The sequence below is a fragment of the Micromys minutus genome (genome assembly GCF_963924665.1).
Source record: "Micromys minutus genome assembly, chromosome: 12".
Taxonomy (NCBI): Eukaryota; Metazoa; Chordata; class Mammalia; order Rodentia; family Muridae; genus Micromys; species Micromys minutus.
The window spans coordinates 58,197,974-58,220,205 of NC_137981.1; the positions used below are offsets into that span (position 1 = coordinate 58,197,974).

At 45.9% G+C, this 22,232-nt stretch overlaps 1 protein-coding gene across 2 annotated transcripts; it reads left to right on the forward strand.

Annotated features, from left to right (window-relative positions):
• Positions 1 to 65: 65 nt before the first annotated feature.
• On the forward strand, positions 66 to 11,077 carry LOC308428458 (uncharacterized protein). 2 transcript variants are annotated; one of them, XM_080926911.1, is made up of 4 exons: positions 66 to 100; positions 184 to 343; positions 9,345 to 9,542; positions 10,939 to 11,077. In XM_080926911.1, coding segments are annotated over exons 1-4 (375 nt in total). In that variant the 5' UTR covers positions 66 to 84; the 3' UTR covers positions 10,940 to 11,077. The 2 variants fall into 2 exon arrangements, with proteins under 2 accessions (XP_080783037.1, XP_080783036.1); XM_080926910.1 differs by lacking the exon at positions 10,939 to 11,077 and having other exon boundaries at positions 9,345 to 10,330.
• Positions 11,078 to 22,232: the final 11,155 nt, after the last annotated feature.

Below are 22,232 nucleotides of genomic sequence, written 5' to 3' on the forward strand. Positions count from 1 at the left end.
GACACGGTGACCACGCCCTCCGCGCCCCACCGCCCTGCGCATGCGCACCGCCCGGGCCGCCAGGCGCTCCTGGGACGCTGACAGATGGGTTTGGATCATGGTATTGTTGTCGTTGTTGTTCCTTGTGTTTTTCGGGAACAACAACACAGCCCAAACCTTCACACCACTTTGCCTGCTTCTCAGGACCCAGAGGACCCGATACCGAAAGGCGCTCCTGCGGCTCCCTTCAGAGGCGAGAACTCGCCCGCAGCTGCCCTGACTATCCTGATTTCCACCTCCTATGCGGAGACCTTGTTTACAGAGGATGGAAAAGATGGTTCCTATCCAAACTTGGAAGCCCGAGGTAAATGCAGGGCGAGTGTGCTGGAGGCACACGTCCACTCCCACGTGAGAAGGTCTGGGCCTTTAGAAGAGCAAATTTGGGGAAAGCCGGTTTCAGAGTCAATGAAAAGCCCCCCCTTCCTCCTCTCTCCACATTGCATGTGGTCCTGGCTACACCATTTCTAAGAACAACCCCTATAATTTCTAATTTAGTCCTCACATGAACATATACAGGGGGATCAAGATCCTTATCCTTTAAGTGAACAGGTTTTCTACAAAGTGGAAAGATAAGACTCCAGAGGGTGGCATCACATTCCAAGGACACGTGTAACCCTTTAAATTATTTAATATGTATACTAATAAAGACACAGGTGGTGTAAACTGGGGGTGGGGGTCACCTGCTAGCTTCATTCAGTGAGGTACCTTCATTTTGTTTTTTAAGATTTATTTATTATATAAAAGTACACTGTAGCTGTCTTCATACACCAGACAGGACATCAGATCCCATTACAGATGATTGTGAGCCACCATGTGGTTGCTGGGAATTGAACTCAGGACCTCTGGAAGAGCAGTCAGTGCTCTAACCACTGAGCAATCTCTCCAGCCCCTAGCTTCATTTTCTAAACTATATACACAATATCTATTTACAAGCCTGATCCTACAACTAAACTGACAGCTCTTTAGAAACTTCTGTGTCATTCTATGTCATTCTGTGTCATTCTACCTTTCTCTTGAGCTCCTCCAAACAGGACTCTTCGATCCCTTTCCTAGGTTTGTTTTACCTGTGCCCTGCCAGCACCCCATTGTTACTACAAACTGAAAGGTGATCCCTGTCTCTTATTGGAAGCTCCTTCCATAAGGGGGGGGGGGGAAGCCCTAGCTTTGGTTTAATCACTAGAAAAAGAAGTCCCTAGCCTCTAGCACCCCCCCTATACCCTTGGCAGGCTAAGCCACACTATCCTAATGGTGGAGGCTCCAAGACAAGTCTGGGTAGGAGTAAAAGTTCACCCTTGTGGTAGAGTAGCTCAAGGCCACACTCTGGTCCTAGAGAAAAGGCCCTCAAGCAACTTGCCTTAAACTAGGCAGGAAAGTTCCATTCTTTAGCATTCCCGATCTGTGGAGGCTTTTAGAGGCACACCCAAGCTGTTTCTCTACAGGACACACCTAAGTGCATTTGATAAAGGCAACATCTACCAAGGCTCTGCCGTTTTGCTAACAATTAGGTTTTCTATGTACAATAATCAAGTACCTTGTAACAGACAGGTTCTTTTCTACAGCACCAAGAATGTCAGTGCAAATGAAAGCTTGTCCTAGACCCACACAAATCTGTGCCATACTCTGCTGACAACGAGGTGTCGTGGTGTAGGCCTTAATCCCGCAGTTTGGAGCAGTTCTCCTTGCCTGTTCTACATAGTGAGTTCCAAAGTCTCAAAACAAAACAAAACCAAATAACAACATGATGACGGAATGAGGTGTGGCTCAGTGGTAGTGTGACCTGAACAGTCACAAAAAGTACATGAAAATATAAATGACTAATAGTCATGAGAGCAGCTCCCTGATAATCAATGCTGAGAATAAAGCATCGATTGAGCCTCTTAAAACTCAGTAATGTGGCAATGATATGAAAGTCAAAATGATGAACTGCTGTGTGGGCAGCGTCTGACAGCAGGCGTAAGAGGGATACTCAGAACCTGGGAGAAGAAACAGGAAAAAGCAGCATAAGCCGGGGAAAGAACCAGAATGCCCAGGGCTGGGTGTAGTCCTGACAAGTCCTGAACAAGAACAAGCTGAGCCCTGCCTGTCCCACAGTCCACAGCACAGGTAACAATGATACACTGTAAACTTCCAGAAGGCAGAGACTATTGCAGAAGCTTACTGACATACTTACCCTGATGTCTACATAAGTATCAACGCAGTGAGGCAGCCCAGGAATACCCATGTACACAGATCTACCCCTTTTTAATTAAGATTTCAAAATGCAAAAAGAAAAGAAAATTGACCTGGATTATAAAGGCTAACAGGTTTTAATGATATGATCCGGAAGTTTCTTCCTTGTTAATTTTACTGTTTCTTCCTCCCTCCTGAACTTACCACTCATCCACACCAGATCCTAGGAAGCCTTTCTCAGTAAAATGGGAAATTACTATGTTAATATAAGCACATCATCTGGAGCTTAGGAACAGCTTCCTTGGTCACCTTCATCACTGTGACTGCCATTACTACCCACCTGGGCCCGGTTGCCATCTAACATCCTAAAACATAAGACCCTGCAGAGAGTTATCAAGCTCTACTTGCCACCAACCAAAAGACTAAGCTCATAACCAGCCGAACCTGAAGCTATGCCTGAGAGTTTCCCTGCTGTGCTATAACCACCTAATTAGCATTTCAAACTGTTACCACATTGAGAACTGAATTTGGGGTCACTCCTCTCTAGCTCTGGAATAAACTCTCTTGTCCCCTTTTAAGTAGAGTTTCACTTTGAGTCAACAGTTCACATGGTGGCGAGTGATCAAGAAAGCTACACCAAGTCAACCTCCAGCCTCCACATACACACAGGCACACTCACAGACACAGTGACCTTCAGAGGATACCTGTCAGTGAGGACAAATGAAGAGATGACAGGGGTGGGGGTCAGAAGCCCTGTGAGTTCATATGGACACCAGGACCAGCTTCTAGGAGACAGATCAGCTTTACCTGGGGTTATTCAAGGATCACATAGTTTAGGGGCTGGGGGTAAAGAATCAGTCAATGTCATTGACTGAAGGCTTTAGGGACTGAGATACCTCATTAGCATAGGGAGGCATTCCAGGAACCCCAGGTGCTAGCTGAACAGGTTTTTATCAGGAGAAAGGAAGTTGAACCTGTGATCTATGGCTATGTGACATTCTGAAGGCAGAGGTACATGGGAGCTAAGGTCAGAAAAGGGGGAGCCCTGCTAGTGAAGGGAGTCCTCCATTTTGCACCAAGCCCAGAAGACTATCCAGACAAGGTATGCTTTTCACTATTCTATGTAGACAGAATTCCCCAGAACTTGAAGTCAGAAGACCTGCAGTGAGACCTGGAAATAGAGATTTTTAAATGACGCCAATTATCCTCAAAAGATTCTAAGTTTGCATTTCACTGGGCCGGAAAGTAAAGAAATCAGCATGAGTATGTGGATCTCAGGGGCCTTCCTGAAACTTCGGGCTGGGCTCTCGCCTAGCCTTGGGGTTTCCTGTCACCTTGGCACCCACCAGCTCTACTTAACTCCTCAAGAGAAACTTAAGCCCCACCGAGAAGTCTGTTACCAAACTACAGTATGAGAGAAACACAAGATCTTCCGATTCCTGGTATTTTTCAAAGAGGAAGTTCTTAGTTACAGCATAGGCGTGACCTGGCCCTCCCAATTGCTTGCTGCTGGTCCTCTCCTAGATGGAAGGGCATTCGGACCCGACAGGCATCTCAGGAGTGACCTCCTAACAGCTTCCCGTTTGTGCGAAGTCCTGGCCTCCTGTGTCCGGCTAGCACTGCGGCTTGTACCAGCTCTTCTCCATTTAGTCGTGATGGATGGAGAGTCAGGGTTGGGACCCAGTCTCTAAACAACGGTGACTGTGAAGCCACCCTGCCACACAACACAGCCTCCCCCCTCCCCCCCAGTTAGCCACAAGCATCCCACCTTTGGGGACACAAACTTCACAGATTAGGAAAAGTCACAGGCCAGATGTTTCCCTGCCTCAGACTAACCCACTTCCTGATCTTAATGAGACCTCTGTGACGTTTTGGGACACCTTACACCTAAATTCTTAAGAAATAGCATTTAACAAGTCAGTTTCAATATGGAAGCAATCCTCAGAATTATTCATGGTTTTCATCTTAAATTTGGAAGGAGAAAGCATGCTTTCTGCAGCTGTAGCTCGGGTCTGCTTTTGGAAACCTCTTTTTAAGGAAGAAATGCTTCAAAAGAAGCACCCAGGTCTACAGAGACCGTCTCTGTCTGGGGCCCAGCTTGCCACCGCCTCGTGCCATGTGATGCTGCCGGTCTCCACCCTGCTTCATGGAGGAAATGTTCCAAGTGGCAGTGCCATTTACCTGACACCCCGTGGACCATTATAGTCTCCGCTATGTAATCTCTGCAGGGGAACCTCAACCTGTGTCTCATGGACCTGGGCAAAAGGCAGGCCCTTGTTAAACATCTGGCGAGTGAGGAGCTCTACGGATTAATAATGGGGGGAAGTTCATACTTAGCAACCGGAAACAGAGCCCACAACCAATTCTCCAAAGTGAAGCAATTCAGGAAAACAGGAAATTATGAAAAGGTGAGAATTGAAAGAACACCCTCTGCAGTCTGTGGGAAGCCCCTGTTCGGCTGTACTCCACCAAGTTAGAAAATCCAAACGAAAAATCCACATAGACCATGAGTGAAACCGAGACAGCGATGAAGCTCCCAAGCAAAACAAGAACCAAACCAGGGCCAGACAGATTCAGAGCATTCTAGACCTTCCAAGGATTAACACTGATACTCCTCATAATTATTCTGCAAAATACAACTGAAGGAGCATTTTCCGATTCCTTTTGTCCTCGAAGCTACAATTATCAATACTCAAGCCACACCACGACCCCAACAACAAAAAGAAACTTATAGACCAATATTCCTTATGAACACATAGATGCAAATATTCTCAACAAGATCCTTGCAAACAGATTCCAAGATTACAACAAAACAATTATCCACCATGATCATCTAGGCTTTATCCCAGAGATACAGGGATGGTTCAACTGATAAAGTCAGTAAACATAGCCTACCCTACAAACAGGAAAACAATAACACAACATCTCATTAGATGTAGGAAAGGCCGGTGTCAAAAATCCAACACCCCTTAATAATAAAAGCCCTAAAGAGATTAGGGAGACATAATAAAAGTAATTTACAGCAAGCCCACGGATAATATCGTTTTTTAAATGGAGGGAAATATCAAAGTGTTCCTACTAGAATTAGGAACAAACAAGGCTTACCATCTCTTCCCAGCTATTCAACATTGTAAGGAAAAGATGACGGGCACCAATGAAAGGAAAAGTCACTGAAAGGAAGAGTCACAGGGCACCAATGTTGTGAAAGGATAACGATCCGAGTCATGGCACCAATGTTAGGGGAAGGATGAAGAGAGTGGGGGGCATATGGCCCATGGAGGTGCGGCGAGGCCTGAGGGCAAGGGAGATGCCTCTGGGGGGTCCATGTTGGGAATCCCTTCCCTGAGGGACCAGCCACACAACAGTATAGTATGGAATAGAGTTTATTCAGGTCATGGGAGAGTTAAGAGGGTGGTAGAGACAGAGAGAGAGAGAGAGAGAGAGAGAGAGAGAGAGAGAGAGAGAGAGAGAGAGAGAGAAGTAGAGAGTAGAGAAGTAGAGGCCGGCCATGAGCACGTGGGAGAGAGGGGGAAGGGAAAGGGGTAGGAGTGGGAGAGCAAGGCTGCAAGAGCACAAGAGCAAGAGAGGCCAAGAGAGAGAGGAGGGGTCAAGCAGCTCCTTTTATAGTGTCAGGTCACTGGGGCGGAGCATACCTGGCCACTGCTGGGTAATTGAGGGGTAGGATATACCTGGCTGTTACTAGGTAACTGAGGGGTGGGGTTTACAGAATGCCAACAAACACAGCACTTGAAGTCTTAGCCAGAGCAGTCAGATGGCGGAAGGAGATCAAAAAGTCAAATCATTTCTTTTCAGACGACAGGATTTTATACATAGTAAAAGACCCTAACACACCAGGAAACTTTTTTTTTCTGTTTTCTTTTTTCTTTTTTCCTGAGGAAACTTTTAAGCTAATAAACTTTTGCATCAGAGTAGCAGGACACAAAATTAATTCACATTAAATAAAACTGAGTCATTAAATAGCCTTCTTATATAAACCACAAGCATATGTAAAGAAACTAGGAAACAACACCTTTATCACAATAGCCTCAAAAAAAAAAAAAAAAAAAAAAAAAAAATCTTGAGATAACTCTAACCAAGCAAGTGAAAGACACTGAAGACGACACGGGAGGGTAGGAGCCTCCGTCATGCTCGTGGGCCAGTGGGAGCCGCACAGTAAACATGACCGTCCTGTCAGAGGCAGCCGAGAGGTTCAACACAAACCCGGGATAAGTAAGCACTCCTCAGTGACGTGGAACGATGTCCGTCACATCCCAGAGTCCACTCGGGGCAACGGAGCTGGCGAGATAAAAACAGACCCACTCATCAAAGAGACTGAAGACCAGCCCTTTCTTCATCAACACATCCATGGACGGCGGATTTCTGACGAGACAGAAGAAGAGAGAGAGAGCAGAATCTATCAGTCAAGAAAAATAGAATTATGAAATGTATAGGTAAATGGAAGGAATGGGAGAAAAATCGAGTGAGGTAATCCAGACCCAGGAAGACAAAAATTGCATATTTTCTCATATGTGGACAGTAAATCCTAAATATTTGTAGAATCCAAATAACCACAGCTTAGGTACCAAGTGAGGGATACAGGAGAAAGATGCTCCCCAGTGAAGTAGAGTAATATTGTTGTAAAGAGGCAAAGGGGAAAACAAGAAAGGGGGATTAAAGAACTAGGGAGAGGGGGAGGGGAAAGAATACTGAGGGCCGTTTGAAGTCCTACTGTAGAAGTTTCCTAAAATAGCGATATGGAAGTGTGAGCTGAATAAACCCTTTCCTCCACAACTTGCTTCTTGGTCATGATGTGTGTGCAGGAATAGAAACCCTGACTAAGACACTCACCCACATCCTTTATAGTGTCCCAGAGAACCCACACCCATGCTCTGACAGCTTTCTTCCCAGGGCTTCTTTCTTTCTCCTAATCCCCATGCTTAAAATCTGTACTAAATATTTTTAAGGGGTTTGGAGAGATGACTTAGCAGTGAAGAGCAACCAGCGCCCTTGCAGAGGACCCAGGTTTGCTTCCAGCACTGCGATAGCTCATGACCCTGTAACTCCAGCTCCGGGAATCTTTTAGCTTCTCTGGGTTCCTGCACATACACGGTGCACAACGCACATACAGATAAAATAAAAGGCAAATACTTGGGGAAAAAAGTCTTTCAGTAAACCCCAACTCACTTCAGACTGGCTCACCTTGAAATTCTTCTCTGTCCAAGCCAAGGATCTGGTTCTCCTGGACCAGCTGGCCTCAAAGATTACAGGGATTTCTCAGGCCACCAGGCAGTGGGCAGCTGCGTCTCTGGCCTTGCCGTCTTGTTACTGTTGGTAGGTTTTATTTTACATGTGGAGAAAGACGGTGCTGCTGGGGTAAGGGGAGCGTAGAGCAGCAGCTTCTAGAACAGCAAGGAAGAAAGGGCTTGAGCCAGAGTGAGAAGAAGGCTAAGTTCTCAGGTGCTTTAGAGGTGGCAGCTAACAGGACCCCTTAGTAAGTTGGCTGGGGCCTAAGAGGAGCTAAGGAAATCTTCCAGGTTGGGTCTCAATCCTGAGTCTCCATGAACTTGGCTGCTATGAGAAAGGAGGTAGAAGACACATGTGAACATTCCAGAGTCTGGTGTCCCAAGAGGAATGTTTACCCTGCCCCTTCAGTAAACAGAATTACAGAAAGGCATCCCACACCAGCTGAGAGGAAAACCACTCCCCCACCCCACCCCCCCACCCCCCCACCCCCCCACCCGCCCCCCACCCCCACCCCCCACCCCTGCTGCTTGGTGCAGCCTCTCCGGAGGAGGAGCACATTTCTACCTATTTTAGCAGTAGTTTTGGAATGCTTAACTTTCACACAGATGAATAAAAGGCCTCATCACATTTCCAAAGGCCCTGAAGACTCTTTCAGGTCAGGCTGTTCATTCCGCACTTAGGAGGAATAACTAAATGCTGAAATTACAAACTTCTGCTGATTAAAAAGAAAATCAAAACAAAACACAAGGTAAAGGGCATCTGAAATAATGAGACTTTAAAACAGGCTTTGCCTGCATTTGAACAGGCTACAGACCGAACCAGTGTCCAGTTCCATGCAGGATGGCCAGCTGCCCTGCCCTGAGTGTCTGTCAGATTCCTGCAGCTGTCACCCAGCCCTCTGTGGCTGCGCTGGCCAGCCTGTCCTCATTTACCCCTGGAAACCGTTCTAAAGTTAGAGTGACAACATGCAGCTCATGTGGCTATTAGCTGCTTCTCTGGCAGCCATTCGGCTTGGCAAGAGCTCAGTTGGGGTAACCCTGAAAGTTTCAAATCTCCCAGGGTTTCCCCTAAGCAGTTTGTGAAAAGATGCTTGGATGGACTTTTAGCAAATGATCAGGCCCTTGAGGGACTTATTCCCTCTCTCTTCCATTCTGAGAGAAAGTCTTTTAAGAGCTTTCTTCCCCATCTCTTCTTTTTTTGAGACGGGGTCTCACATTGTTGTTCAGGCTAGCCTAAAACTCACTGTGTAGCTCAGGCTAGCCTAAAACTTGCTGTGTAGCTCAGGCTGGCCTAAAAATCGCTGTGTAGCTCAGGCTGGCCTAAAACTCGCTGTGTAGCTCAGGCTGGCCTAAAACTCGCTGTGTAGCTCAGGCTGGCCTAAAACTCGCTGTGTAGCTCAGGCTGGCCTCAAACCCTCCAGCCTCAGCTCTTTGCCTCTTCCAGTGCCAGGATTAGAGATTCCAGCAACGCACTCGGCCCTTAGGGATTTCCTTGCTCTTGTTCTCTGCCTCACCAGATCTAACTACTGCAGCTCCGAATCCCCTCTCCAAAGAAAGCAGCTACTTTGCTTTGCAGCCCCCGAGAGGTGGCAGAGAAAGTCAGTGAATCTGAATCCAGGGTCCTCTTCTCACCCACTTCCTCTAATCCAGTCACAAACTCCTCACAAGAACCCACAAGACTGAAAAGCATGACATGGTTGCCCTCATTCACGTGTGTACATATGTGTGTACATGTGTGTGTACATGTGTGTGTGTCTTTATCTGTTGTCTGTCCCCCGCCTAAGTGCCTGCAGCTTGGTGGTCACTGGTCTATGCTTCTGAAAGCTGGGCTGTCTGTCCTTCCTCAAGGTCGGTTGCACAAAAGTTAACAGACCTCTTACATCTGTTTTACAGCGCTCTGTCCCAGACCCTGAGAAGGTGCCCCTGGGTCTTCACCTTGGATTCTTGGCGTACGGCAGCCTCCCAGACAGATCGCCCGATTATACCAGCCTGTGGGCAGCAGCCTTCATCTTATGGGTACCACACTGCCCCCTCCAGTGATGGCATTGATAACTCCTTCGAGCCACAAGGATCTATCAGGACACACCTATAGTAAGACTGCTTAACTATAGGCACTTCCTGCCCCTGCTCTATTTAAACCTAAAGCTCCTCTGGACACCTGCACAGCTTGGGGTGAAGTTTCTACACCATGCCCATGTCCTATTTTGGGGGTCACTGAACTTCTTCATGTATCACATTTATCCACTATCGACCCTCTGATGGCATACTGGGTTGTGTGGCCACCCCTGATCTTTCAGGACTCCTGAGGTTGGGACTTTCACTCAGATACTCCTGGAATCCCATTTACTACGACCTTGAAAAGGTCATCTTGAGTCTGAGCTACAAAGCCTTCCCGTGCACTTGCTCCATAGATGAACCTGTGGCAGTCACCCCTATTGTCCAGTTCCCTCTGATCTCAGGCAGGAACAGGAGTCGAAGAACTCACTTCCTCCTCAGTTTGCTGGTCCCAGGGAATCAGAATCCTAACAAGATTTTAACACGGTCCTCAGTGGATTCCTGGGCATCCCAGGAATGCCAGGAAGGGTCAGGTCAGGGCCTAGGGCTTTCTCTTCCAGGAAGGTTTTACCAAAGTCCTAGTTATGGCTCCTCAATCTTCAGCCTCACCTCCCTGATTTTGCTTCCCAAAGAATTCTTGGTCATTTTCCTCAGCAACCATCTCTGTCCTGTCCCCATGAAGCCAGGCTGTTTTCCCCACAGCCCCTTTCCTCCCTAACAGGCTCTTTCTAGCTCCCCTTTCAGGCTAAGAAGGTCGTAACTCATCTCCTGACACTAGTTGAGGTTTTTTGTTGTTGCTGTTTGTGTTTTTTTGGTGTGTTTCTTCCCAAGTAGGGCCTATAATACCAACCAAATCATGGCCTCTGTGGCCCATCTCTGAGCTGAGCCCCAAATCTGGCCCTAGTCCTAGGATTATGTGTTCTTGTAGGCCTCTCATGGCCTAAACCCCCTAAATCTCAAGTACTCCCTACATCATATATTCAAAGCTTGTTACCAACCTTTTCAAAAGAATCCTTTGAATGATGCCCATGTCCATTAAAACAGTGTCTTTCTAAAGTTCTGTGTATTTTATTCTTGTAACCAATAATAATGATGATAATGATAATAATAGTGTCACTACCATGACAGCTGTTGTGTGTCCAGCTTCCTTCAAGGTTCAACCACTCCAACCTGCAGGAAAGCTCCTTAAGACAGAAAGTAAAATAGCTTCAGGAAGTCCCTGAAACTGACCAGATTCACTAAGACCCTCCCTCCCCAGAACAAACAAAGACCGCTTTGAGCAGTGTTTTTCAGTCTTCCTAATGACTCTCCACTCCACAGTTCCTCATGTTATGGTGACCCCCACCACAAAATTATTTTTGTTGCTACCTCATAACTTTAATTTTGCTACTGTTATGATCTGTAAATTTCTGTGTTTTTCTGATGGTCTTAGGTAACCCCAAAGGTTTTGATCCACAGGCTGAGAACCACTGGCTTAGAGTCGCTCTCAGCCCCAGCTGTCTGAAAGAAGTAGAGACCATGCTAGCAGCCTAGGAGAGGTTTAGACCAAATGAATCATCGGGAACGAACACTCTCCAGCCTGAGCGGCCTGCAAGTTACGCCCCGTGTTCCCAGCATCTGTGAGCTGACACCCATGTTGCATGGGCTTCAGTGGTCTGTCTGTAAATCACTTCTGCTCTGTAAGTAACCCATATCCCGGTGAGCAAGAGCAATAAAACTCAGCAGTTCACCAAGCAGGACTTCGGTGGCATCCAAACTGTTGTGAGCCGCCTCTCCGAGGTGAGTAAACTCCTCTCGAACCCCCCCCCCCATGTCCTGTCACACAGCACAGCTTTACAAAGATGAACTCACCCCACCTTTAAATCAACCCAGTGCGGCAGGTGGTTATTAACCTCTTTCATAGATGGGAGGGAGGTAAAGGTACGGAGGGTTTAAGACAAACCAGCCCGGGTACTTTGAACGCCTTGAACCTGTGCCGTTTGTCTAAATAGCAGCTCTCAACCTGCGGGTTGCGACCCCTTTGACAAACCTCTCTCCAATACTGTTTATAACTCACAATGGTGTCAAAGTTGGTTATGATGTAACAATAAAAAATAGTTTTATGATTGGGTCCCCATAATATGAGGAACTGAATTAAGAGTCACAGCATCTGGAAGACTGAAAACCCGCTGGTCTAGAAGGTCCTGAAAATTGCACATTCTAATGTATGAAATTCACACACAAAACCGTATTTCAGTACGGTGCTGGAACACGGGTCCTAATTATTTCTATTAAATGCACTATAGAACGAAACAGCGGTGGGGCTGTAGCTGCCTTTCCTCTGCTAACAACCTCTCCCCACAGCTAGCGCAGGCCTAAAGCCCACTTCAGAGAGCAGCTCTTTTTCCCAGCCACATCCTTTCTAGCTTAAAGGGCCAGCTTCATAAACCCTAGTGCAACTCTGAGATGAAAAGGCTCACTAACGTCAAAAGCTTAACGTCCAATTTAAAAAGTAAAATCTCCAAGAACGGACTTGGGACTTGGTATTTCGGGTGGATTTGACGTCCGCTCAAGTAGGGCCTCCGCCACCGGTGCAAGCGCGCCCTCTGCCGGCCATGTGAACACGCTCGGCCAACAAGAAGCCTGGCTTCAGAGTGAAGAATTTGCATTTTTACCTTCTATCAACAGTGGTTTCTCACTTCCAGAACAAGGACGGCAGAGGGTTTAGGGTGAGCATACAAGGAGAAACGAAAGCTCCCTATCCCTAAAAGATGCCACGGGGTGTGGGGGCGCCCAATCCAAGCATCATGCCGCTTGAGAGGTAGAGTAGTGCAGGCTCCCAAGTTCCCAAAGTTATGCAAGAATCATACAGGACTCTTTTGCTAGGACAAGTGGCGCATTCTGCCCAAGAGCAACACAGCCCATGGGTACTACCCTGCAGACCCAGGCTACCAGGGAGCAGTCCTGGTAGCCAGCTCCCCCCACCCCCGACAGACAGAAAGAGGTTCACAGGGGGCTAGAGAGATGGTTCAGCTGTTAAGAGCAGTGTATGGGGGTCATCATAGATCTTGGTGTCAGCATGACAACATCTGGAAGGCAAGCCTGGACTCTTCTGTGGGGGATTTTCCTTGATCATATTTGACATGGGAAGACTGTCCCTAAATGTGGGTGGCACTTTTTGCTGGCAGCTCTGACTGAAGGCCTTGGAAGAAGAGTTTGTTTGTTGCTTGCTCACCATCACTCTTGCTGGAAAATCCACCTACCCTATCACTGCTGCAGCCTTTCAGACAGTAGAAGCAACTTCTCTAGGCTTCTAGAACAGACTAAAGATGTAGCCTCTCCTGCAGCTCTCCAGGAATAACTTCTCCAGGTGCTCAGCACCAGGCTGGAATTGCTGAGACTTTTCAGCCTTTCTGGCCGAGGCTTCTTGGTCTCTCCAGGGTGAAACAACTCCCACTTGACTGCCTAGGTCACATTAGGGAAGCCATGGTAACAAGTCTCCTTTTGGTGTATATATTTATCAGTTTTATTGCCCTAGAGCAGTGGTTTTCAACCTGGGGCTACGACAACATGGGTCACCTATCTGATGCTTGCATCATGATTCAGAACAGTAGCAAACTTACAGTCGTGAAGTAGCAATGAAATAATTTTACCGCTGGGAGCACCCTCACAACGTGAGGAAGAATGCTCACAGGTGAGAGCACTAGAAAGGCCAAGGAGCACTGGAATACCCAGCAGAAGCAGGTGGATCTCCGTGAGTTCAAGGCCAGACTAGTCTACAAATCGAGAGTTTCAGGCTGGCCAGGTTCACACAGCAAGACCTGTCTGAAAACAGAAAGTGCCCCCCAAATTGTTTAGAGAGGGGTGTAAAATAGAGGAATGGAGATATGGATTGTTGTGGGCAGAGCTTGGACTATCCTCAACACCTTCAACTTACAATTCGGATGTAAGAACTGCATATATTTAAGAAGACAGATATTATAAAACAGCGTAAGATCAAACATAAAAAACACCTTCAGAGACTCCCACAACACATCCACTGGAAGACACTGACAGGTCAGGGTCAAAGGTCACGGTGAGCAGGAGATAGAACACACCCAATGTAGCAGCCAGCACACTGGTCTGCCTCAGAACAGCTGGAGACGTGGCTGCCATCAAATGTTTGCAGCCAGTGGTTTCCCACGGACCCTCAAACAGGATACTCACCTATTCCTGAGCAAAGCTGAGACCTACTGCCAAACAAAAACAAAACTCCCCACCCTAAATACCAAAGGCACCTCCCTATACACCTGTGGACTTATTTTCCTGCTCATCTAAATAAGGTGACATCATATTTCTAGATTTCTTTCCAACATTTTAATGTGTCTTAGTCAGGGTTTCTATTCCTACACAAAACATCGTGACCAAAAAGCAAGTCGGGGAGGACAGGGTTTATTCAGCTTATACTTCCATATCGCTGTTCATTCCTGAAGTCAATACAGGAACTCACACAGGGTAGGGAATTGGAGGCAGGAGCTGATGCAGAGGCCATGGAGGGATGTTACTTACTGGTTTGCTTCCCCTGACTTGCTCAGTCTACTTTCTTATAGAACCCAGGTCTATCAGCCCAGGGATGGCACCACCCACAATGGGCTGGGCCTCTCCCCTTGATCAGTAGTTGAGAAAAAGCCTTACAGCTGGATCTCATGGAAACATTTCCTCATCTGAGGCTCCTTTCTCTGTGATAACTCCAACTTGTGTCAAGTTGACACAAAACCAGCCAGTACAGAATGAAAACTTGAAAATGTAAGCCAGGCTCAGACCTTACCCCAGCACTGAGACCAGGAACTCAAGGCCAGTCTAGACTACACTTGACCCTGTCTCAGAACCACCAAACAAAAAATCACAAACAGGTGAAGTGGAAGGAATTTCATTGAGTATACACTCTAATCTATCAACCTGTAATTCTTCTTGAACTATGGCTTCTATTAATTTCCCTCCGAATTCATCAATCCATATTGTTTTTATATATTCAAAAGTAAATTATAGTCATCAGCAGATAATTTCCCTAAATAATTAAGTTTGTGTTGTAAATTAGAGCTACACCCCACACGCAGCCACCAAACCCACACACTATTGCTGATGCCAAGAAGCGCTTACTGGCAGGATCCAGATATGGACGCCTCCTCAGAGGCTCTGCCAGAGTCATACAGATACAGATGAAGATGCTTGCAGGTAAACATCAGACTGAACACGGGGTTAGCTGCATTGCCAAGGGCCCTTTCACAGAACTGCAGCCTGACCCCTTCAGAACTTGTAAGGTGTGTTTCTGAGGGTCAGGAGGAGGCCGAGTGTCTTGAAACTTCCATGTGTTTGGAGCACAGCTGTGAACATCTAGGGGAGTTCCATTAGAGATGGGCAGAGCTGTAGGGGAGCTGCCTTAAGAAATAACTCGAAATCACTAGAGCAAAGCTTGTTCTCAAACATCAGAGAGTCTGGGATTGCGGAAAAGACAAATGTGAGTAGGCAGGGTTAGCAAAGGCTCTCCGCCTCCCTCTCTCTCACGCCCTCTACTGACCGGCTCCGGAGGAACCGGGCTCTTCACTCCAGCCCACTCTCAGGTGAGGGTGTTTTCTCTAATTTTCCACTCCTCAGGCAAGTTAAGGTCTCAACACAGTAAGCCACTTCCCCCTGATGCTGCATTAGAAACCATTCAAAAGTGTTCTCCAGCCATCTCTCATAAAAACAATAAACTGATTTACACCGACACACTTGTATTCATGGTGTTGCAGTTTCTAGCTTTAGAACACGGAATTCGTGTGGCTTCTACACATTGTGATGTCATTAAACTCTCATCTCTACCCCACAAATGGTCGACATCTTTAGTCAAGATCTAACTATTCCAGATAGATTCATCTGTCCCTTCACTGCCAGTTAGTTTTTTGGGTGGATTACGTTTCCCTGTAAACATTGATTATTTCTGTGGAAGCACTTATGTTTTATGTGACCATAGCCAGTACAACTCGGTACAGCATTGGGAGAAAATCGCCCAACTCCCAGTTCCTCCCAGCTTGAGACTCCCTTGTTGACTATGAGTGTGCAGTACATGCAAATGCACGTATTTGTGTAACACTATTTTGTATGAGTTATATTTATTCTCTGCCAGTCTCTCGTCTTCACGCTTGAATTGTCAGGTTTGTGGGAACTTGTATGAATTTGAAATACCACTGTGGCAGTTTGAATGGGTGATTCTCAGGGGCTTATATATTGGAATGCTTAGTCTGCATTTGGTGAAACGGTTTGGTGTTACTGGAGTGGGAGGAGAGGGAGAGAGGAGAGGAGGGGAGAGGGGGATGGGATGGGGAGGGGAGGGGAAGAAGAGAGGGAGGGGAAGAGGGGAAGGGGGAGGGGAGGGGAAGGGGAGGGGGGAAAAGGGGGAGGGGAGAGGTAAAGGGGGAGGGGGAGAGGAAGGGGAGAGGAAGAGAGGAAGGGAAGAGGGGGATGGGGAGGAGGAGGGGAAGGAAGAGAGGAAAGAAGATAGGAAGGAAGGCAAGCAAAAGCTTCAACAGCACTGGTTGTTGCCTAAAGCTCTCTTGGCCAGGCCCCAAAACATCTCCTCACTGCAGCAGATAGTTCCAGGGTATTTCACGGGTGTTTATTTGTTGAGCAGTTTTCAAATATGTCAGTTATGGTTGTGTTGTGTTTGGTTTTGGAATACTACAGATCAAACCTAGGGCCTGTACATTAAAATTTTGATAAATAGCCAACAATTTTTGGTAGTCCCCATCTTCTGACTAAAGCTAAACAAAGTGGAGTTAGCACACAGTTCCACAGAACTGCCCTTCCTCATCCGGACCACCTACCACACAGACTAGGTTCTTCACAGATAAATCAGTTTTTCTGAGCCCCACCTAATCACCTTTTTTATGAGGATGTAAAATTAACTTTGCTTTGTTTCCTGTATTAGTAAAGGTTCTCTAGAGTAGCAACTTAGAGAATGAAATCTCTGTATATAAAGGGGATTCATTAGAATGACTTACAGGCTGCATTGTGGATAATCCAACGAGGACGGTGACCAGAAGTCCACGAACACAGTACTTGTTCAGTCCACAAGGCTGGGGGCTCTCAGCTGGTCCTCAGTAGATGCTTACTGGGTGTTGGTAGCCGTTTGTGCCGCACCCAAAGATGGCGCCGGCTTCCTGCCGATGATTCTGCAAACAGAGCTGTTGTCCAGCCTGAGGGACGTAGTGCGCATGTACCACGCACGTCACAGCCCGCTCTGGGGGCATGCTAATGAGGTACTGGAGGGCGCACCAATCAGGTAGCGACACGAGTCTCCTGGGCATATATAAGCAGTGCACTTTTCTTTCTGGGGGTCCCCTGCTCAAGAGTACTGTACGATAAAGGTTGTTCGCAGAAGAATCCTGTTGCCGCGCATCGCGCAGTGAATGAACCGGCTTGCTCACAAGGCGAAGGCCAGCAGGCAAAGAGAGAACTTCTTCCTCTCTGTCCTTATGTAGGCTCCCAGCAGGTGAGACCCAGATTAAAGGCGTGTCATCCCACCTCAAGATCCAGATTAAGGTTTGTCTCTTCCAACCTCAAAGGTCTGGAAGATAAATGGACTCACACACTTCAAACCAAACCAAACAACAACAACAAAACACCAAACCAAAAACCTCGAAAGCACGTGTGCCTTCTTTTTCTGGATTGTAGTTCTTTACAGATGTAATCAAGTTACAATCAAGAACACCCATCATAAGTCCTACCTGGCTCTGCAGTAGCCCGTTCCTGAAATGATCCTTGAGTGGACGGTCAGGCCTAAACTGGCAATGAATAGGCCCTCAGATAGATAATTTGCATTTACAATAAGGGGACAACTGGCTGGACAGAGATGTCACAGCTCCCTTTGGTTTGTAACAGCCTACTTTTTTTTCTACTGGAGGAAAGACGGTTTAAAGTTTTGAGTAAATGATATTTTTTAAAAATTCATTAAGCCCTTTCTTACGGAACCTTTGCTATTACTTTCTTGTTTTTTATATTAAAACATTTTGTAGCCAGACATAATGGCACATACTTCTAATCCCAGCACTCGGGAGGCTGAGGCAGGCGGATTTCTGAGTTTGAGGCCATCCTGGTCTACAGAGTGCGTTCCAAGACAGCCAGGATCACACACACACACACACACACACACACACACACATGTTGTCTCAAATCCCCCCTAACCTCTCAAAAAAGACAACCCCCCCATTTTGCACTATTCTTTAGTTTTTCTGTGCCCTTTTCAATTTTTTTTAACCTAATCTTGTTTTTGTTTGTTTTTTCGAGACAGGGTTTTTCTGTGTGCATCCTGGCTGTCCTGAAACTCACTTTGCAGACCAGGATGTCCTCAACCCCATGTGCAGTCACACCCAGCTACATTCAGAAATCTTTGTATCTTCTAAGTTGCCAACCTTGTGTAAAAGTTTTAGCAACTAAAACTAATAGATAACGTGTGAAGACATCCTGTGTGGAGTGACTAATACTCGGAGGGGCTGCTCATAGAACGCTTTCAAGCTAACCAACAGTAGTAATTCGCTGCAGTACAAAAAATTTAATTTTAAAATTTATATTTTGGGGCTGGAGAGACAGCGCGACCATTAAAGGCTAGGTTCACATCAAAAATCAAATCAGTATTTTTGGTTGTTTGATATAGGTAAAACACTTTAGGATTCAATAAATTGAAATTAAATGAGTATAATTAACATCGGATAAATTTAAATGTCAACATCTGGGGTCAGAACTTGAAGAGCAAATAATAAATAAACGTAATACTAGCCACCTGCGACCAGGCCCCTGACATGCACAACTCAAGGCAAGATGTATTTTCTAATAGCTAAGGGGAGGACAGGTCTGGGACAGTTCCATCTGTGTTGGACATGGCTGAGGAAAAGGACAGCTCTAGCTGAAATCATTGATGCCAATCACCTTCATGTGCCTCTCACACGAAGCCCACTTCTGCTATGGAGGTCAGTCTCAAAGGTTCTACAAACTCCTAAAGCTGAACACCCAAGGAGGTTCGGGGTTAGTGTTCAAACACGTGACACCGTGGGGTCCATTCAGACGATGATAGAATGTATTCTTGAACACAGTACCCGGTGGAGAGCTTTTGGGGCCACTTCTAGAAACTTGACGGGAATTTTACAATGGGCCAGGGGACGAGGAAGCCAGCTCAGGCAGGAATCTGATTTTGGGCTAGAACAAAGAAGTAGGCTTCAGGCAAGAAGTTTGACTTTGGGCCAGGACAGGGAAGTAGGCTCGGATAGCTAGGTCATCCCGATAAGCCCTTGGAAACAGTGGTCACAAGACTTTTTCTTTGTGGCCTTTATTGTTCCTTGACTATTTGTGTTTATAGTCTGGCTTGTTCCTCAACCTAGAGCTGACCTTATTATCTATGAGTAATTAAAATGCTATAAAAGCAGACTAGGAAAAAATAAACCCACCTCAGCATCAGAAATGGCTGGAGTCATGCTTCAGTGTTGCCTAATTGTCTTTTTTCTTTTTAGTCCTCCCTCCGCCCCTGGAGAACCCAATGACGGAGCTGACTAGAGGAGTATCCCAGGGAAGGCAGTTTACACAGTGCCTGTGCATATAGGCATAAAGCCCAAACTGCGTGAGTTGAATGCAGTGCCGTCCCCTCAGAAGGGACTTCAGCTGCATGTCATAGGGCCATCCCCTCAGAAGGGACTTCAGCTGCATGTCATAGGGCCATCCCCTCAGAAGGGACTTCAGCTGCATGTCATAGGGCCGTCCCCTCAGAAGGGACTTCAGCTGCATGTCATAGGGCCATCCCCTCAGAAGGGACTTCAGCTGCATGTCATAGGTTCTCCTTCTCAGATTCCTCTTCTACAAAATAGTAATATTTTCCCACAGAGGGCTTTACGAAGGTTAGTTAACACTAAGCACTTAGATAAGAACCTGATAATCTGAAGCACTAGATAAATGTCTGTTACCCTGACCCCAAAACAACAGCAAATGGGTCACAGGCAACAAAAACGTGTTTACAGAGGTGGGGGTTTGTTTGGTTTGTTCCATGGTGTTTATAAATGTTAAGAATCTAAAACATGGGCTGGAGAGATGGTTCAGTGGTTAGAGCACTGACTGCTCTTCCACAGGTCCTGAGTTCAAATCCCAGCAACTACATGGTGGCTCACAACCATCTGTAATGGGATCTGATGCCTTTTTCTGGTATGTCTGAAGACAGCTACAGTGTACTCATATATAATAAATAAATAAATCTTAAAAATAAAAAGAATCTAAAACACAGTTTGGATTAGTCCACAAAATTAAAAAACTGATAAAGATTTTCTTGTTAATCATTTTATTTGTTTATATTTCGAATTATATCCCCCTTCCCAGTTACCCCTCCACAACCCCCCACCCATCTTCCCCTCCCCCTTTGCCTCCCCCTCCCCTTTGCCTCCCCCTTGCCTCCCCCTCCCCCTTTCCTTCCCCTCCCCTCCCCTTCCCCTTTCCTCCCCTCCCCCTTACCTCCCCCTCTTCCTCCCCTCCCCCTCCCCTTTGCCTCTATGAAGGTGCTCTTCCACCCATTCACCCACCCCTGCCTCCCTCCCCTCCCATTGGTGTTAGATAAGGTCAGCCTCTGTTTTAAGAAGACATTTTGTATGACCCAGTACAGAGTGTGAAACTCAATAAATGTCTGTCTTCCACAAATACCATCAAAGAAACTCCGGAGCACGTGTACAGCCCAGCCGTTCACCTCCTCAGAGCTGGGTCAGAGAGGCAGACAGACTTTTTACCCAGCAGTCATTGTTATTGCTGTTGACTTAGATAAACAACTTTCTAACTGCAGAGACCCTTCTTCTGTGGGTTTTGTGACTGTTATTTAAAGTGACAAAGAAAGACTGTCAGAATATCTGTTTGTCAACACCTTTGAAAGTCATAAAAACAATGGAACCAAAATACAAGCAAGTCTAGGAGCTCAAAGACACCTGCCAGGGCTGGGGCGTCTGTTCCAGGAGCAAACCGGTTTTGTTTGCTTCACTGGCTGAGTGCACCTGAGTTTGGATTAGTAAGGGCAAAGTATGTTGGGCAGTGCTCTAACAAATTACCTTTCCAACCAGGAAAGTATTTCTGCCTCTACATTAGTGGCCTGTTCACAGCCATTTAAAAGTCTTTAATTAGAGATGTGTCAGATTGTTAAATATCTAACACACGTGCTACTTTTAATAACACTTCTAAGCAATAGGTCTGGTTTATAAAACAAACTTCATTCTTTACATCTGTTCTAGCAGATTAGCTAATTCGGAGAATAAAACACTAATGAAAACAAAATGAAGATCTGCATTTTTAACCGAATATTTTTAGAGGGTTGAAATTTTAAGTTTAAACTTTAAAATCTGAGATGCTAAAAGATCTGGTGAAGTAAATACAGGGTTGGAGTCAGACCCCTCCCCCACCCCAGGTTTTGTATCTTACTTTGTCTATTTTCTACCCTTGAGAAATTGAGGTCATTTAATCTATAAAGTAGGGACAGTATTAAGCTTGAAATGCTGCAAAAATTCTATCGTATGTGTGTGTATGTGTGTGGGGGGGATTACTAAGAGGGTACTTCACAGATAAAGAGGCAGTGGAGAGGGAAAAGCCCTTAATCATTTTAGCAATTCTTTGGATAATAATTCTTTAATTACTAACTCTCAAAATACAAATAAGCCTTGGATAGTTTCTTTAATATAATAAAAATCTTCCTTCCTCTTTCTTTCTTTCTTTTTCTTTCTCTCTTTCTCTTTCATGTGCATTGCTGTTTGAGGGTGTCAGATCCCCTGGAACTAGAGTTGCAGGTAATTGTGACTGCTCTTCCAGAGATCCTGAGTTCAATTCCCAGCAACCACATGGTGGCTCACAACCATCTGTAATGGAACCTGATGCCCCCTTCTGGTGTGTCTGGAAGACAGAGACACTGTACTCACATACATAAAATAAATAAATAATTAAAAAAAAGAACAGCTGGTACTCTTAACTGCTAAACTATCTCTCCAGCCCTAAAAATTTTTTTTATAAATAAGAGACCAAAGCTCGAAAATTTCCCCCATCCTATGGATAAAAATCTCCATAAAGTATATTTACACTCAGGTAACTAAAAAGTTATATATTGGAAACCTTTACTTAAGAATTGGGAATTTATGTTCGGTTTATTTATTTATCTGGGATTTATTGAAGAACCGGAAAACTTTCAAGGTGGAAACCTTATCTTGGAAGGGAGGTTTAAGCCAGATTCTGTTGGGACACCACCAGACGGTGTCTGAAGGACAATCTACAACAGGCAGACAGCAAGTGACCACCACTGGGCCTCCCTTCTCTATGGTAACAGGAAGCAGTAGACCCTAGTAAGAACTGAGTTTCTCTTCACCCTGTCTCCGGGGATTCCCTTCACACTTCTAGGAACCATTGGTGCACCAGAAAGCTGAGCAAGATTGTCTGACCATAAATGGCCTGAAGACCTGAGTTCGATCCCTGTATCCCCAAGGTGTGGGAAGAAAAATTTATTTCCGAGAGTAGACTTCTGACCTTGCTGGGACATGAGAGTGCACGAACGCACATTAAGATCATGCAAATACAGTAATGGCATTTTAAAAAGATTTATACATAAAACAATTATGTACGAATACACTATTAATATCTTCAGGATGTCTTCAGACACACCAGAAGAGGGCATCGGATCCCATTACAGATGGCTGCAGGCCACCATGTAGTTGCTGGGATATGAACTCG